Source organism: Schistocerca serialis, chromosome 2 (genome assembly GCF_023864345.2).
Source record: "Schistocerca serialis cubense isolate TAMUIC-IGC-003099 chromosome 2, iqSchSeri2.2, whole genome shotgun sequence".
NCBI lineage: Eukaryota > Metazoa > Arthropoda > Insecta > Orthoptera > Acrididae > Schistocerca > Schistocerca serialis.
Genome location: NC_064639.1, coordinates 455,292,744 through 455,310,663, shown reverse-complemented (window position 1 = coordinate 455,310,663; position 17,920 = coordinate 455,292,744). Strand labels below are relative to the sequence as shown.

General features: G+C 39.5%; 1 protein-coding gene across 3 annotated transcripts in view; it reads left to right on the top strand.

Moving 5' to 3' along the window:
- The window catches only part of LOC126457345 (protein regulator of cytokinesis 1-like), a 269,204-nt gene extending 252,087 nt beyond the window's left edge, over nucleotides 1-17,117 (top strand). For all 3 annotated transcript variants that reach the window (XM_050093567.1, XM_050093565.1, XM_050093566.1), the window contains exon 13: nucleotides 15,474-17,117. In XM_050093567.1, coding sequence (XP_049949524.1) covers nucleotides 15,474-15,713 — 240 coding nt within the window. In that variant the 3' untranslated portion in view covers nucleotides 15,714-17,117. The remainder of the gene's footprint in view (nucleotides 1-15,473) is intronic.
- Nucleotides 17,118-17,920: the final 803 nt, after the last annotated feature.

Genomic DNA, 17,920 nt, shown 5'->3' with positions numbered 1-17,920 from the left:
TGCACAAGATTAACTTGTGAATGTGATAGACCTCTGATACAGAAAATCATGTACTGTAAGTTTGCATGCAGTATTGGTGAGCTATATATCACATATTTATGTGTAATGAGTCATCTGCAGGGTAGGAGTAGGTGAGTGGTTCTCTGCTGTAGGCTTGTGATGGAGTGGGTGAAGAAGGTAGCCAGTCAGTTGATAGAACACTATATTGATGAACATGAACAGACATGATTAAACACATCTGAAATGGGCAGTCTACAGACTACAAGAGGTGATCTCAGACCCCAGCACACCGGTTTCCAGTGCTGAGTCATGAAAAGTCCCCTGTATCAAGGTCACATCTAAACATATGGAGAGGGGTCAATGGCATGGCATGGCATAATAAGTAGGTTGGTCGATCATGCAGCATGACGTCTCTATTGTCGACACAGAGGTGCCGGCTGTGGAAGCTGTCTCTGCTGGCATTGCTGAGCTGGCAGTGCATTGGCCAATCACCTGCGACCTGGTTTAAGGTGTGGACTGTTGTCCTGGCCGCTGATGACTTGGCTGTTAAATTTCCTCCCTCCTTAGACTAATCTGTCCTCCAGATTCCTATTTTGTTGGTGCGCCTGTAAGAGCCACTTAATACACCTATAATATTTCCTTCAGTGCTCAAATAAAACTTTGATGTGTTTTCCTTTCTGTTTTTATTTTGCACTAGATACAGTATCTCATTCCAAAGACACTGAAGCACTGACTTTCCTCGCCTCCTCGCTTTTATTCCCATTTTTCACTATTTATTATTGTTCACTGTGTTTGAGTCACTTTTTCACTGGTACTGGCATGACTGGTGGACCTGCAGGTTGAAGGAAGGTAAGGGGGGATTTGGACATCTATACATCCGAAATGGCAGTAGACAGTATGTACTATGATCAAAGCTACACAGGGCTGATGTGATAGTTCCTATGGCTATGAATCAGTGGCATGGTTCAGTTCGATCACCACATGACCATTTTGTGCTGGTATTACCCGGTCCAGGGTAGCCAGGAGAGTTGGACCTAACTTGGCCTGTAGGAAAGTCTGGTATTCCTGGGACAGGATTTTGAAAGGTATGTCTGGGAGGTAAACTAATGAGTAGTTCGTGTTCAGAACTGTTGTTCTGATAATGGTGGCAGGTAACTGGAAAGTGGGACTTGAAATGTCACACTGCATACCACTCATTCGTAGTACATCACCCTGTAGCTCTATGCACTGGGCACTTAGCAGGTGGCAATAGCTACAGTTGATTTTGGTACTGAGTAGAGCCAGTGTGACCCTATCTTCGGAAAAAGTTGGTTTTACTTATAATGAACTCCTTGGGACAGTTAGTTGCAGGCTTCTTGGGACAAATTAGAATATACTCACATGATTCAGATGTGGTGTGTGTGCATTTTGTGGGGCAAACAGCTGCTTGCCTCCCTCTACAGTGGAGAGTAGTACTTCCGCAGATCCCTCATCATCTTAAATGAGTGAATTGACCTGTTATAAAGAATCTTCAACCTTACAGCTACACACTAACATGTATCAGACATATACACACTCATTCTGGCTTACTACCAACTCACTTTTTATGTCTGCTTGCATACTTGTATACAACCTAAATATAAAGCAAAAGAATTGATTTGAATCAGACACGCTAATGTTCTGTTAACAGTTCTGTAACCTGTTATCTGTATGCAAATATCCCTGTGAACCTTTCCCAAAAAAAATAACACAACATAGAGATAATAATAATATCCAATAACTAATGAGTAATCATAGACATTCAGTTAGTGAGACCACCTCATGCTCTTAAGGTGTATGGATGTGTTTGAACAATCTCAGGTACATCCCACATTACTGGCTTACTTCTACTTTCCTTTCTTCTGCTTTCCTTACCCAATTCCCATCCCCCTTCAGAAGGAGCTGCCAGCAATTGAGGCAGTGCTTTTGGTTCTATGTGAAACAGGTGAATTCTACTCATAGAGACAGTCGTGGTTTGTTTTGGTAACTGTATTTTAACATTAACTGGGCATGTCATTAGGATTACCTTACCTGGTCCTTGGTACTGCGGAATATGAGGGTTAGATAACATAACCCACTGCCCATTGTATACTGAGGTAATTTCACCTTTTTATTGTGATTGTTTTCCTGTGACTCAACTCGGCTCTTTGAGTGCAAGGGATGCAGGTTCTTTACGTAGCACTCAATGTATTGTCTCTTCTGTCGCCAACAGTAATTTTGCTCAATGGTCTGAGGGTCGTTGTTCGCTGTACCCAGCTAAGATGAATTATGGGCTTGCCTCAACATCATGTAAACAGGCTGGCAGAACAATACAGCAACCACGTCATGTTTGCTGAACTGTATATTTTGTGTATTGAAAATTCAGGGTCAGCAGCTGGAAATCTAGGCCATTCTTTGGTGCTTATTCTTGTGCAGTCTAGGGTGCACACTTTGCGACTTAACCAACCAGTGTTACCCTTAGACTTCTCGGATGATGCACTACTTAAAATCCAAATTCACAAAGCCTGAAGGCCCAACACGTTAGCCTACTGGTTGGATGCTTTAACTCCAGAACGCATTGCAGGGCTGTGTGATTTGTGATTACCTGAAAGTGCCTCCCACAAAAACAGAAACGAAAATACTTGGTACCAAAAAATAATGCAAGCATTTTCTTTTCTGTAGTTTAATAGTTTTTCTGCTTTATTAAGTTGCTTGAAAACATAGGCTATGAGGTTTTCCTTCCCATGCACCTCTTGGCTAAGCACAGTCTGGGGCACGGTTGCTCACGTCACAAGACAAGATAAACTGTTTTTGTCACCTTGAAAAATGAGAACACAACTTAGTAATCCATTTAACTGCCGAAATGCTTCATGACAGTTCAGAGTCCATTGAAATTTTACCTCTCTTTAAACAGATGTGCTAGGGGTCTTGGTATCATAGCCAATTCTGGAATGTCTTTCCCATAGAAATTGGTGAAACCTATGATAGGATGTACTTCATTTACTGTCTTAGGTGTTGCAAAATCCCTTACAGCTTTCACAAATTGAGGGTTGATGAGTAACTGCTATCCTGCAACACGAAGTATCACTTGTCTAAACTGAGGGTCAACTGTGCTGGATGCAACCATTCAAATATTTCTTGCAGGCACACTATATGCTCGTGAATGTCCTTAACAATACTGCTATACCACTAGGTAAACCAAGGATAGCTTTGGTTTCAGGTCTCATTGAACTCTATCTGAAAAGCGTTGGAAACCATCTAACAAGCGTTGGAAAGTCACCGGCCCATTTTTTAAGACCAAAAGGCATCTGATGATACTGGAAGCATTCAAATAATAATGAAATTACTGTCTTAGGCTGATCTTCTGGTACTATTTTTAATTATTGATAGCCACTACATAAATCTAAAAGTGTGAAGTTACGGCATTGCCCCAAATTGTCTAATGTCTCTGTGATATTAGGCATGGGGTATACTTCGGTGACTGTTCACTGATTTTGAAATCTGTAATTGCAGCAGAACCTACAACCGTTTTTTCCACCTGAGGCCTTCTTGGGCACAAATACTTCTGTGGCTGACCAGGGGCTAGAACATTCTTTTATGATTCCATCCCAGAGCTGTTGGTCTGTCCTCCTCCATTACTGGTTGCAAATAGTGGTTTATCATTTACTGGTGGCTCGTTCCAAGTGAGGATTCTATGCTGTACTAGAAGTTTAGCTGGCAATGGTCCACAAAGGTTCAACAGTCCTGATATTCTTGTAATAGCTTCTCCATATTCACTCTCTCACATCCATTCAGATACAACACATTTCCCCTCAGTCCCACTATTTAGACAGACAGTTCCAGCTATTGAAATCCCTTTCTCATTCACCCTCTAAAACCTCTTAAGATAGCTATCAGGGTTTCTTTTGATAGACTCATCCCTCCTCAACCAAAACTATCTATGCTGATGGACACTATTAGGCTACTGTCTAACTCTTAGGGAAAGATGAGGGTTTTAACGTTCTATCTTGACACTGTCTAACTTTTGCACGTATGACAAACTGTCACTCAAAACATTGTACCTGATCCAGCACCTCATTCTCTCGCAAGGGTTCTATCGCACACACACCATTCACTGGCAAATCAGCTCCTACGTTCATACAGACCAGCCTTCCTGTACCTCTCAGTATCGTAGCCTGTGCATCAAGTCTGAGAGACTGTGTGAGCAGTATAACTGGTTTACCCGATGTCTCGGGTGTTCTTTGCGACAGTTCAGCTCTTTTAGCCATAAAACTGAGATGGAATGATGTCTCATCCAGCTCTACTGTGTGCTGCTAGATGAGTTCTAGTGTAATGTTTACTCAGTACAGTCCCAGGATGGAGTCATAGGTAACACCCACAGATGACAGAACTTTCACAAATATTTGGAAGTCTCTCTCTCTCTCTCTCTCTCTCACTCAGAAACACAACAATGGACAAGCAAGAGAATTCATACTTCTACTACCCACACCACATAACATACAGCATTGTGAGCTCAGATTCACTGTAGTCAGTATACTCAGTATACTCTGGCCAGTCATAGATACCTGTGATCCTGTATCCTACAACTACATTATGTAGCCAAATAGACAAACGTCTGCCACTAATTTTGTACCAGGGCATCCTGTAGTCAAACTTACAGAGAGTGTTGCACGTGTGTCACACCACCCCATGTACCATTTAACGCAGGTACACAAGTGTTACGCCGATTCAACTCTGTGCTTCTGTGGACATTTTTGAACAAAATGCCCACTTGCTTGCACCTCTGACATTGTGATTTCCTACAGAAATGTTGATTGTGTCTCGGAGCATCACACCTGTAACACACAGTCTCTGCATTAAACACTGCCCACCTCTCACTTGGTTTAGTTAGGGAATCAATTACAGTCAAAGCTATTGCAGTTGCCTTCTGCTCCATCCAGAGTTCTTGGAAACTCCATGCATACTTTCCATGACATTCGAGATTGCAGCCCCACAAAAACACACTGAGTGCCTTTTGTTGTGCCTCCCGCAAAATCTCTTCATGGGCACAATCATCATTTTCTAATTCATACGTATTAATATTAATTTGCCTTATGTGATCCACAAAACCCTCTATTGATTCTCCCTGCTTCTGCATGACACTATTAAGTTATGAATGATAATCCCACAAGGTATTCTTCCTGTAATGATCCACTAACTCTTCCTGAAAGTCTGAAAGGGACTGAGCATTCCACAGTGCCATTGCACATCACATATGTTCTGGAATCCCCTACCATTTTAAACTAGCTACACTTAACACCTGTACATCACTCCAGTTCCCTAACTTCACAGCTGCATGCAAACTATCCATAAATACAAAAAATTTCTTCCCCAGATTTACCAGAAAACGTTGCCACCAGTGAGGGCATACCAGCATCAATGATAGGTGAAGAGACACCTGAAAATGGCCCTTCCTTCCTTTCTCCCTTCAAACTTCTCTACACAAAACTTCGTTGTCAGCTCTAACCTCAGCTACCTCGTTTAGAAAATGCTGAATTGTTTCCTGGGTTGTTGCTTTCTCACGGACAGCAGTTTCACTCAGCACTACCACAACAAGCATTTAGTATAGCCCACCCAAAATCAGAATAAAACGTGTTGCCAGCACTTACTTGAAGACTTACACTGAACGCCATTGCTGCTGCACCGCCTTCTCTTAAAGCCTCTATTGGATGACTATTTCCAGTTCCAGCAGGTATTTTGATACCAATATGGTAATGGGTTTATTGCAGGATAGGAGTAGGCGAGTGGTTCTCTGCTGGAGGTTGGCAATAGAGTGGGCTAAGAAGCCAGCCAGTCAGTTGCTAGAACACTTTATCAATGAACAGAAACAGAAATGGTTCAACACATCTGAAACAGACATACTGCGAATGTCAGGTGGTGATCCTTGGGCCCCAACACACTGGTATGGGCATGCCAATGGAGGCGTTTTCCATAGATGGTAGGAGCCATCCTGCTACCACAGCATGCTGGCAGATAGCAGCTGACAACTGTGAGGTGGTAGCATGACGATGTTCCTTTGCCCATGGTGGACACTTAGGCAACAGTTGTCGGTTTGTGGCTCGGAGGAGGCAGCATCATAACTGTGCTGATGACCAACACCGTCTGTACGTCATCGGGCGGCCCAGGTGCCATGACTTGCTGACAGGATGGTCCTGGTGGTTTAAATCCTGTTTTCACATGCTGACGGTCGTGGAAGACACCTTTTGTTGAGGCCTCATCGAAATATCTGGAGTGGTGTTTATGGCCTGGCTTGGTGTAATCAGTAGGTCGGTCGATCATGTGGTGAGAGTCCACATCACGTCTCTATTTTCTGCTGATGCTGCTGAGCTGGCAGAGCATTAGCCAAAGGCTGTGGTCTGGTTTCTGTTGCTAGGCTGTGGTCTCAGCAGCCGGTGTCTGGCCCATTGCAAATGAGTAGCCCAGATCCAAAAGCCATTAAATGCATTTTTTGCTGATTTGGAGATGAGCACACTGCCGTATAGATGTTTTCAGTGGCTACACAATGAAATAGGTTTCAGGGTGCAAAACCTGTTATAAACCATTGAAAATGGCTATAGGACAGGGTGTATACGGCCTGGGAGATCCGGGAAAAATCCGGGATTTTTTTCATCCGGGAGAAAACCGGGAAAACCCCAGGAATTTTTTAGAATTCCGGGAATTTTTCATTGTTTTAGTTTTCAGTTAAATTTTTGTAATTTTGACTGATAACAACCGATACTCTAACAAAGGGTATTACTGTATCCCGCTACTGCAGAATAATACTTCAACAACAAAACATAAAGAGAAGAAAACGAAAATAACGTAAATTGCAAAGGAAATGCGCCATATACAACAACGACACAGTGCTCATGCAAGCGTTTGCCAACAGCAAAATGTGTCAAAGGCTTTAGGAAGACTATGCAATGCTTCATAACAACAAATTGCCTACGATGAGTGTGAAACAACTGTTTGCATTAGATTCGTTTTAGCAGTTACGAGCGAGCTCATGCGCATGCGCAGTTGAGTCGTGTTTGAGTAGTAGATTCTCCCACTTATGGCTACAGGAATGTGGCTGTTGGCTGTGCAAGCAGTCAAAGCAAGCAGCTAGATGCTACCGGGAAAAGGGGGCACCAAATTCATATTCTAGAGGGAAAAAAACTTGTTTCACAGAGCGCCTAGCATCCATCGCACATTTATCTATCGATTATTCATATGATTTTGAAACGCTTCCCAGTTGGTTTTTGAACATTTTTTAACACATTTTAAGTTGATTTCTGAATGAATCATAAGTTGACTTTTGAATGCATGCATAGTGTACGTGATGTCTCTGTCACGAGAATCCTCGTCGCATCTAGAAATAAACTTTCCGCAGACAAAAGGGGGCGGGGCAATACAAGCTGAGGGAGTAAAGCCGAACGGATGAATGCTAATGGCTGTCTGATTATGTGGTTGACTGGGTTTGCGAATGATCAGCATTGTTATAATTACTAGCAAAATCCATAGATTCAGACTACCAGAATGGAAATACACGATTGACAGGAATAACTTGTGAGAAAGATTGCATGTTATCTTCTCGGTGTATCCAAGAAAATGAAATTTTGACTAATTTTTTGCCAGATCGCTACATAGTAAGGACCAGTTGTACAGTTCCCGGCCAGCAGCCGCTTAAGTTCTTTTCTGGAAGTAACGTGGAAAACGTGTTGTACGAACACGTAATAACACCTAACCGGAAAATAATCGTGGTATAACTAAACCTGTGATTCTGGCAGGGTTAGTGAAGTTAATCGGCAATCAAATTCTGACAATGGCAGGAACAGCTACAGAACTGGTGGTGACAAGATAGTTTGTTAGAACGAGGGAGGTGAAGAAACGGGGACATCACACACATTATGCAAGAATAAGATGATTCCAAATTTATATAAAAATTTCTTAATACTACTTTTCGATCTGATGCTTGAAAACTTGGTGTGTATGAATGAAATGTGAAACGATTTCCTAACATAAACTATTTCCTTGTAGTAGGCCTAATAGGCATTTGATATTCGTACTTTGTGAATTACATTCTGTCGTGTTATAAAAATGGCCATTTGTGCCAAAATAGTGTCGTATATTTGCTGTATGTTACAAAATTGCTGCAATATTAAAAAGGCCTATTTTGTTTTTTCTAGCAGACAGTGACAAAATAGACGTAATCAGATCTAGAAACCACAGCAGTCATGGGTATTATTTATGTTAACAGCTTTTTCAATATTAGTAACGACATCTCGATTTTTCATGTAGCAAAATGTTTGACCAACCTTGATGGGTAATAGATTATTTTGAAGAAAGGAAAGCACGCCATGTTAAGCTTTAGCAAGATTAGAGAGAAAAAAAATGCTAGGAGCTAAGGATTGAAGAAATGTGTACTTTCTTGCTTGTCTCTTGTCTTTGTTGGTTTTACGTATCCTATATATAATTTTATGTCACACAAAACAGCAAGTTGTTAGCTAATAGGCAATAAAGAGTAGAAATTTCCTCAAGAGTTCTTGTTCTCCCGATTACAAATAACTCCATCCGCTATTAATTGAGAGATTTTTATATTTTTATTAAAAGAGGGGCAGGCTGTCAAACCGGCCGACTGGGTGCAGGAGAGGCACCACAGGAATTTCAATTTCCACTGTCCTGAATATAGTCTGATGACCTCCATTACAGAATTGCACGTTTCAATTCCACGGAGTGAAATATAGTGACGTACAATAGAAGAATTCTTTATGAAGAGGTGTGGCACTGCACTTTGGCACACTTAATACCAAATAACATGTCTTACATTTCCTCGAACACACGTTTTACGTTTAGGACTTGTCATAAAGATGTGCGCTACAGGATGAACATATTTTTGAAAATTCAAATTTTTTTGGTATTGATCCGTTTCGCAAATACCATAGATCCGGGGCTGATGCGCAGAGCAGTCTGAGTTATAGTGGGTAGTCTCCATGTGACCCGTGTTTACATTTTGTGATTTTGCTGTTTCTCCTTCGTTTACTCTCACGTCAAATGAAAACAAAATGGATATCTGTGGCCGGGAGCTATCAAGTGAATTAAAATAAATTCACATTTCCACCTTTCTGCCAGTCAAGCATCAATCGCCTTGCAGAACAATGAAGTTATTTTTGTCTGTTTGCTAAAGAAATTTGACTTTTATTAACCTTTTCCGCAGAGTCAGTCAATGTATTTGAAGCGAAATGTTTAATTCCACAGTGCTGGCTAGTTTCAACTGTTCACTGCTTTTCAGGTGCACATTTTCATCTTCCAGTGCGTATGGCATTATGCCATAAGAAAAAACCAAACATGATAAAATACAGTAATGGTGCCCCAAGAAAATTTACATCCCAAAAACCACACTGAAAAGCTTAATAACAGGTCGAGGTCTACTTCATTGGGAATCTGGATATACGAATATACACTTTAAATGTGCACATTTTAGTATGGTTCACGAAAATCCGATGCTCTTGGAGTATCCTCTGATGTCTTGTTTTTTTTCTGACATAATGTATGATCTTTTCAATGTTTTTACACGTACATAGGGGCTTCCTATGTCATGGTAGCTGTGCAAGCGCAGTGTCACCTGTTATTTGCGCTCTCTGGCAACTGCTGAAACGAGCCTATTTCTAACAGGTCGCGGGAAAATATTGCGAATAGTGTTTTTGAAAGCGTTACTTTCAAAGTAAGTATCCTTTTAGTTAAGTTGAACTATGTGCAAGAATGTACCATGAATTTCCTAAATCACAGAGCGTTTGACTCTTTTAAAAATCAAGTCTTTGATGACGAAGATCAGATATTTGTCGTTATTAAAAATTTTACTCGTGCAAAAAAGATAAACATAATATGCGAAAGCTTAGCTTCTCCTGTAGCTTGTTAACCTTGGAGACCAATATTATATGTGAAAGCTTTGCTTTTCTTGTAGGAACACTATGTATATTTTCCCTGTTTGTGTGTTCGCGCTACTTAACTGTGATGTTGCAGTTGGCTGATTACATCACGTGTCATATGCTCTGAATATCCACTGTCATCGGCTGGCGAGATCAAGTGAAATGAAGCTATGACTGGCTTACAGAAGTGCATCGCAATCTCGATTTCAATGATTCAGAAAGTAACATGCGGTGCTTGGTGGAATTCCAATGTATACTTTCGTTATACGAAAATACACAGAGTGCATGTTGCTGCACATCAAAGGCATTTCCAAAACGTGTCTCTTTTCCGTGTTCTAAAGTGATGGGAAATTCTACGCCCGTGTATAAAACCATAACCATTCAAAGCATTGATACAGGGTGTTTCAAAAATGACCGGTATATTTGAAACGGCAATAAAAACTAAACGAGCAGCGATAGAAATACACCGTTTGTTGCAATATGCTTGGGACAACAGTACATTTTCAGGCGGACAAACTTTCGAAATTACAGTAGTTACAATTTTCAACAACAGATGGCGCTGCAAGTGACGTGAAAGATATAGAAGACAAAGCAGTCTGTGGGTGCGCCATTCTGTACGTCGTCTTTCTGCTGTAAGCGTGTGCTGTTCACAACGTGCACGTGTGCTGTGGACAACATGGTTTATTCCTTAGAACAGAGGATTTTTCTGGTGTTGGAATTCCACCGCCTAGAACACAGTGTTGTTGCAACAAGACGAAGTTTTCAACGGAGGTTTAATGTAACCAAAGGACCGAAAAGCGATACAATAAAGGATCTGTTTGAAAAATTTCAACGGACTGGGAACGTGACGGATGAACGTGCTGGAAAGGTAGGGCGACCGCGTACGGCAACCACAGAGGGCAACGCGCAGCTAGTGCAGCAGGTGATCCAACAGTGGCCTCGGGTTTCCGTTCGCCGTGTTGCAGCTGCGGTCCAAATGACACCAATGTCCACGTATCGTCTCATGCGCCAGAGTTTACACCTCTATCCATACAAAATTCAAACGCGGCAACCCCTCAGCGCCGCTACCATTGCTGCATGAGAGACATTCGCTAACGATATAGTGCACAGGATTGATGACGGCGATATGCATGTGGGCAGCATTTGGTTTACTGACGAAGCTTATTTTTACCTGGACGGCTTCGTCAATAAACAGAACTGGCGCATATGGGGAACCGAAAAGCCCCATGTTGCAGTCCCATCGTCCCTGCATCCTCAAAAAGTACTGGTCTGGGCCGCCATTTCTTCCAAAGGAATCATTGGCCCATTTTTCAGATCCGAAACGATTCCTGCATCACGCTATCTGGACATTCTTCGTGAATTTGTGGCGGTACAAACTGCCTTAGACGACACTGCGAACACCTCGTGGTTTATGCAAGATGGTGCCCGGCCACATCGCACGGCCGACGTCTTTAATTTCCTAAATGAATATTTCGATGATCGTGTGATTGCTTTGGGCTATCCGAAACATACAGGAGGCGGCGTGGATTGGCCTCCCTATTCGCCAGACATGAACCCCTGTGACTTCTTTCTGTGGGGACACTTGAAAGACCAGGTGTACCGCCAGAATCCAGAAACAATTGAACAGCTGAAGCAGTACATCTCATCTGCATGTGAAGCCATTCCGCCAGACACGTTGTCAAAGGTTTCGGGTAATTTCATTCAGAGACTACGCCATATTATTGCTACGCATGGTGGATATGTGGAAAATATCGTACTATAGAGTTTCCCAGGCCGCAGCGCCATCTGTTGTTGAAAATTGTAACTACTGTAATTTCGAAAGTTTGTCCGCCTGAAAATTTACTGTTGTCCCAAGCATATTGCAACAAACGGTGTATTTCTATCGCTGCTCGTTTAGTTTTTATTGCCGTTTCAAATATACCGGTCATTTTTGAAAAACTCTGTACATTATTAAGTGATGTAATTGTTAATGATGTTTTTCACAAAATTATTAAGTGGTTCTCAGCAAACGGACTCTCTTTAAATTTTGATAAAACACAGTATATACAGTTCCGTACAGTAAATGGCACAACTCCAGTAATAAATATAGACTTTGAACAGAAGTCTGTAGCTAAGGCAGAATTTTCAAAATTTTTAGGTGTGTCCATTGATGAGAGGTTAAACTGGAAGCAACACATTGATGGTCTCCTGAAACGTAGTGTTATTGCAAATTTTGGTGACAAGAATCTCAGTAAATTAGCTTACTATGCCTACTTTCATTCACTGCTTTCATATGGCATCATATTCTGGGGTAGTTCATCGTTGAGTAGAAAAGTATTCATTGCTCAAAAATGTGTAATCAGAATAATTGCTGGAGCCCACCCACGGTCATCCTGCAGACATCTATTTAAGGATCTAGGGATCCTCACAGTAACCTCACAGTATATATATTCACTTATGAAATTTGTTGGTAATAATCCAACCCAGTTCAAAAGTAATAGCAGTGTGAATAGCTATAACACCAGGAGAAAGGATGATCTTCACTACGCAGGATTAAATCTGACTTTGGCACAGAAAGGGGTAAATTATGCTGCCACAAAAGTCTTTGGTCACCTACCAAACAGCATCAAAAGCCCGACAGATAGCCAAATAACATTTAAAAATAAATTAAAAGAATTTCTAGATGACAACTCCTTCTACTCATTGGCTGAATTTTTAGATATAAATTAAGGGGGAAAAAAACAACAACTTAAACATTAGTGTCATGCAATATTTTGTGTAATGTAATATCTTGTACAGACATCTTTTAATAACCTGACATGTTCCACATCACTACGAAGTGTCGTATTCATGATCTATGGAACAAGTATTAATCTAATCTAATGGAAAATATACTGTCACTTAACACAGAAAAAGTGTGTTTTCACTCGGGGAAAAAGTGTGTTTTCACTCGGGAAAAAGTGTATTTTTAACCGGGAAATCCAGGAAGTTTTTTCCTTGTCTTCATATACACCCTGTAGACTATCACGTTAAATTGCAAAATCCGCTAACTACACATTCTCTTTGCTGAAAGTCCAGCAAAACCCACGAAGTTCAACAGTAATGGCGGTCGCCGTTCCATGTCCGGATGCAAATCTCATCAACTGGCATCAGGCTTACCAATCGAGACGTTCAAAGCTATATTTCAGTTTGTTAAGGTTGGAAGAGAGATTTTTCGTATTCAGAGTTAGGTTGGCTCCGCTGTAGCCAACGTGTACGCAACGGTGAAGCTCTCGCTGCCAGTGCGTTGTCGAAATATTCGCCGGTAAGCACAGTTCAACTGGTGAGCAACATTCATCTTGATGTATTTCTGTGAGTGTTTTGAAGAAAATGAGTGATTTTGTTGACGCTTTAAATGCAGGAGATGGTACAAATGAAGTGGGAGTAATTGAAATAATAGGAATTGTCCAATAAATTGATCCCATAGTAATAGTTGAAATGACCAGAGCAAAACCGAGGGCGGCGGTCCTTCGTGGGAAAGTGAGCGGCATCTTGCTCAGTGGAAAAGAAATTTTTCCAAAACAGAAAGATAAGAACGTGAAAAGTACTATTAAAGCGATGTTATGCTATGAAAACTGTGTTGATACTAATTGTTATGACATGTGCGGAAGACTTAGTGAAAGTGACTCGTAACCGACATTTCTAGATTCAAAAAGCCAAAAAAATCATTTTCACGAAAAGCAAAAATAAAAAGATTTGTCTAGTGTGTGAAGAATCCTTGTATAATTTGGGAGTTGAAGAGGGGAAAAATTTCAGCGAAAGGAAACGGCCCAACGCCAATCACAGCAGGTGTAGAACTTTCAAGAACCAACTCTGATACTTCAAAAAACTTGTGGAGCTCCACTTTTGTAAGATGCAACTTTCTGCCAATTATATAATTTTCTAAAATTTTATCTATGTTGTACTAAGATTTAATTTGGAGCTTATTTTATTTTCTATATCATCTTGAGGTGTCCAACACATGATGGTGTATTTGAAAAGAACCTGACTGATGGATATTCATTTCTGTTCTTGTTTTGATGTTAAATAAGTCAGTTTTTCCTGGTAGAATGTTGTCACCTTCATATTTTAATGCATCAAGTTTGTAGAATTTTCAGACTTACCTTTCAAATAAAATTTATTTTGTTCACATTTGCAGTAATTATATTCCATCCTTCTGTCATTCCTAACATATCACAGAATAGCGGGTTTTGTAACCAAATGTTTGTTTTGTAATTGGATCTAATTTTTGCTAAACCTGCTAACTGTATAAATGGGTGCAAAAATTGCTAAGTCAATGTTTCACTTAATATCTTAATGTAGATAACATAACTGCAGATTTCAACCATTAATACTGAATAATTAATTTTTTTACTTATTTTTAAAAAAGAAATGAATTCTTTAATAGCTTGGTTGGGACAAGTTTTTTGCGATTATCTCAATTTCATTTATCATGCAGTTAGTGGCTTTTGAATCTGGACTACTCATACAGTTCCATGTGTCACCATAAATTTATCTTCAGTTTGATTTAATATTTCCACTTTTTCACTGGATAAGATTATTTGTACAAATTTCTCATAATTTACAGAAGAATGAAAACAGCTAAATGCTGTTTCACACATAAATAGCTTTCATGTGACTAATCGGGTATTTCATATATTCAGATTCAATGTGCAACATACATACTTTGCAGAAAGTGGCTGACAATAAGCTGTTACACACTTTTTTTTTTTTTTTTTTTTTTTTTTTTTTTTTTTTTTTTTTTTTTTTTTTTTTTTTTTTTTTAAAGCAGGGACTGATGACCTCGTAGTTTGGTCCCTTGCCTACTGTTTTAAACCAACCAACTACTGGTAGCAAGTTCACAAAACAAAAGAATAACAACACAAATTAACATTTTGTCAAGTGCTGTCAAGACATGAAAGACTCTTTAGAGAAATTGATAGAACCTAGCATCAGCTGGGGATAACTGCTGACCACCAGTGGCTGCTTCTGGCCTGTTAATGTCTAGCTTGACCTGCTTTGCATTCTAAAAAGCACTTGTTCATGATGGGATTTAGAGATCACAATTTGTGAAATCATGAAAGGAGTCAGTGAATAGAAGTTTGAGAAACAGCCACACCAGAAGCTGCAGCAAGGCTTATTGAATTTGTGGCCTGAACCATTATTTCCATGTAGTTTTCCAGCAACAGAATGCTTCTATTTGTGGAGAACGTGTAACTAGTCTTACAGCATTGATTGCTTCATTGATTTTGCGAAGTGTACAGTGATATTCCTCATGGATTGTAAATATGAAGGTGCTCTTTTGTCTTGTACATTGTGCTACACATGTAATAACTAGCTTACATTCTTGCATACTTTACAATCTTGTGCAGAGTGTGAATATGTGCCCCACCTGTAATAGTATCACTATTTGTTTTTGCAGTGTATTGAAATTACTTTTATGTGAGGGTGATTCATTGTTGTTTTGTATAATGTATTTTATACAAAAATTTGGCACTTATTCCAATTGTTCGTAAGTTACTAACAAATTGTTCTGTTTCTATTGTCTTGCAGAGTGCTGCTCAACAAGAAAATGGACTCCCTTCAAGTATAATTAACAAAAGGGAAGCATTCAGAGACATTAACAACACAAAACAACATATTACTCTAAAGACTTCAAAAATTCCAATGAAACCCCCACGCAAAAACATTGGTATGGCAGTTCGTCTCAGGCGTAACTCATCTGAATTTACTGAATGCCAAGCAAATAAAAAACTTAGACGTTCTTCTCTTCCTGATATGGACATACTATAAATGAAAACAAAAAAGAACCTTATTTGGTGCTCAGTGAATCTTGAATCAGTGGAGTTGTGTCATTGTCATTTTTGTATTGTTTTTAACAGAAGATTTTTATTTATGACTGTTCCACATCCCAAAGTGATTTTTATTTTCTATAACTACCTTTAGACTTTGTATTTACCTCATTATAAGACAACTCAGAATATAAGATGACCCCCTTTCTTTGAAGACCCAACATGTGAATTTTTTGGTATTTAACATATTCTGACTAATATTTGCAGACTCTTTTTATTATTATATTGATCTGTCTGAAGAAGTTAAGTACCATGCACCAGCTCATACTTGCTTTGAATTCTGCACCTCATGCAGTTGAAAAATTCCTCCTCATTTCCAGCACCTTCATTTGATTAGTTTCTCAAGTAATGAGTAAGCCTTTATTCCACTTTTCTCGCATGTACTGAACAATCTGCTGCTTCAGTCCATGATATCTTCCCTGTGTTCCCCTGAAAGTTTAGCATGTAGAACTTAAATCATTTAATTTATTCTTCATCTGACATCAGCTACGAAAATTAACTTCTGTGTTATTAGATTTTCTTTTTGTTGCACAGACTTTTGTGGTCTCTGCTTCAGGAATAACCTTTAACTTACAATTATCTGTGCGAACCAATTGTGAACTGCAGATTCATAGAGTCATGTTTCTCAATCATCACAGATATTATTTTGTATCCATTATTAATCGCTACAATTTACTGTTCTCATAGAATTAAGCAACTTAATGACAGTAATAATTTATCCTCTTAACTCCCTACAGTGGATCAACAGGAATTGGACTACTTTAGGCTGCAAATGTACTTTATCATTTGTTGCCAGAGTTGAAAATTTCTATTGCTGTGGAGTAGAAGCTACTTTAGTAATAGTGTTGTTGAACTTGATGTTTCATTTGGTGTGACACAAGTCAGTTCTGACTACTAATGAATCCAGTTTAAATGTGATGTATGTTCCTAAAAAAACAAGGGACACAGCACATAGTCCCATAGCTGGCAGCATGAAGAAAATTGCTGCCTGCTCACCACTAACCTTCCCACATTTGACCAAGTTGATGCTGCTGCATCCTATCCCACCCTTTTGAAAACTAAGCAAAATTCACACCTGACTTCTCTGCATACTTCCAAAAGTTCACTAAATTCTCTCTAAAGGTAGACAAAATAATTTTTCAATCCATGTTGCAGGTATGTAACACTATGCATTTAAGGGTTAAAATTGTATTCTATTGTGTATTCTACTCCAGCAGTGTTTTACGTAAATGTATAGTATTTATGCTGTAGAGTGGTGTTTATAAACCCTACTTGATAACAGTGAATGTGCAATCAAGAAAATGTAACAAAAAATTAATATTTAATAAAGTTTAACAAGACATTATTGTATCTCTCTATTATTAGTATATCCATGTAGCACGTAACTCAAAAGTATAAAGCAGATAAATGTTTCATGCATTTTGTGCTAGTTCACCTTTGGATAACTGGCTTCTCTAAGCTGAGCTAACTGTTGTACTTTCAGTCTTGCTGAAGTTACAATCAACATAATTGCACATTCATTTTACGTCAACTACAACTAACAAGCTGAGAGTTAACAGCCAGTGAGGACCCCCATGTGTCGTACAGTAGTTTGCTGGGTACTCACCATGGCTGTTTGGCTGTTTATGCTTCTTGACTACAGGAGTCAAATACTGTGAAATTTCTAATGCTGGAAAAAAGTGTGTACATACACAACAGCAAAAATAAAGTGAGTAAACTGAAAGTAATTATCAGTCACATATTTGGCCTCTTCCAATGGTGACCGAGTAAGTTGTGACAGCTTTTTAAAAACAGCGAAGATAATTCATTGGCTACATTACATAATTGTCATGATAAAGAAACCCTTAGTATTTACACGGTTTGCAGCTAGTGCAAGCCTTTTTATTTGATCAGGGTGTATACGCCCCGGGAGATCCGCGAAAAAACCGGGAATTTTTTCATCCGGGAGAAAACCCGGGATATTTTTAGAATTCGGGGAATTTTTTATTGTTTGAATTTTCAGTTAAATTTTTGTAATTTTGACTGGTAAGAACCAATACTCTAACAAAGGATATTACTGAATCCCGCTATTGCAGAATAATAATTCAATAATAAAACATAAACGAGAGAAAAAGACGAAACTAACTTAAATTGCAAAGGAAATGCGCC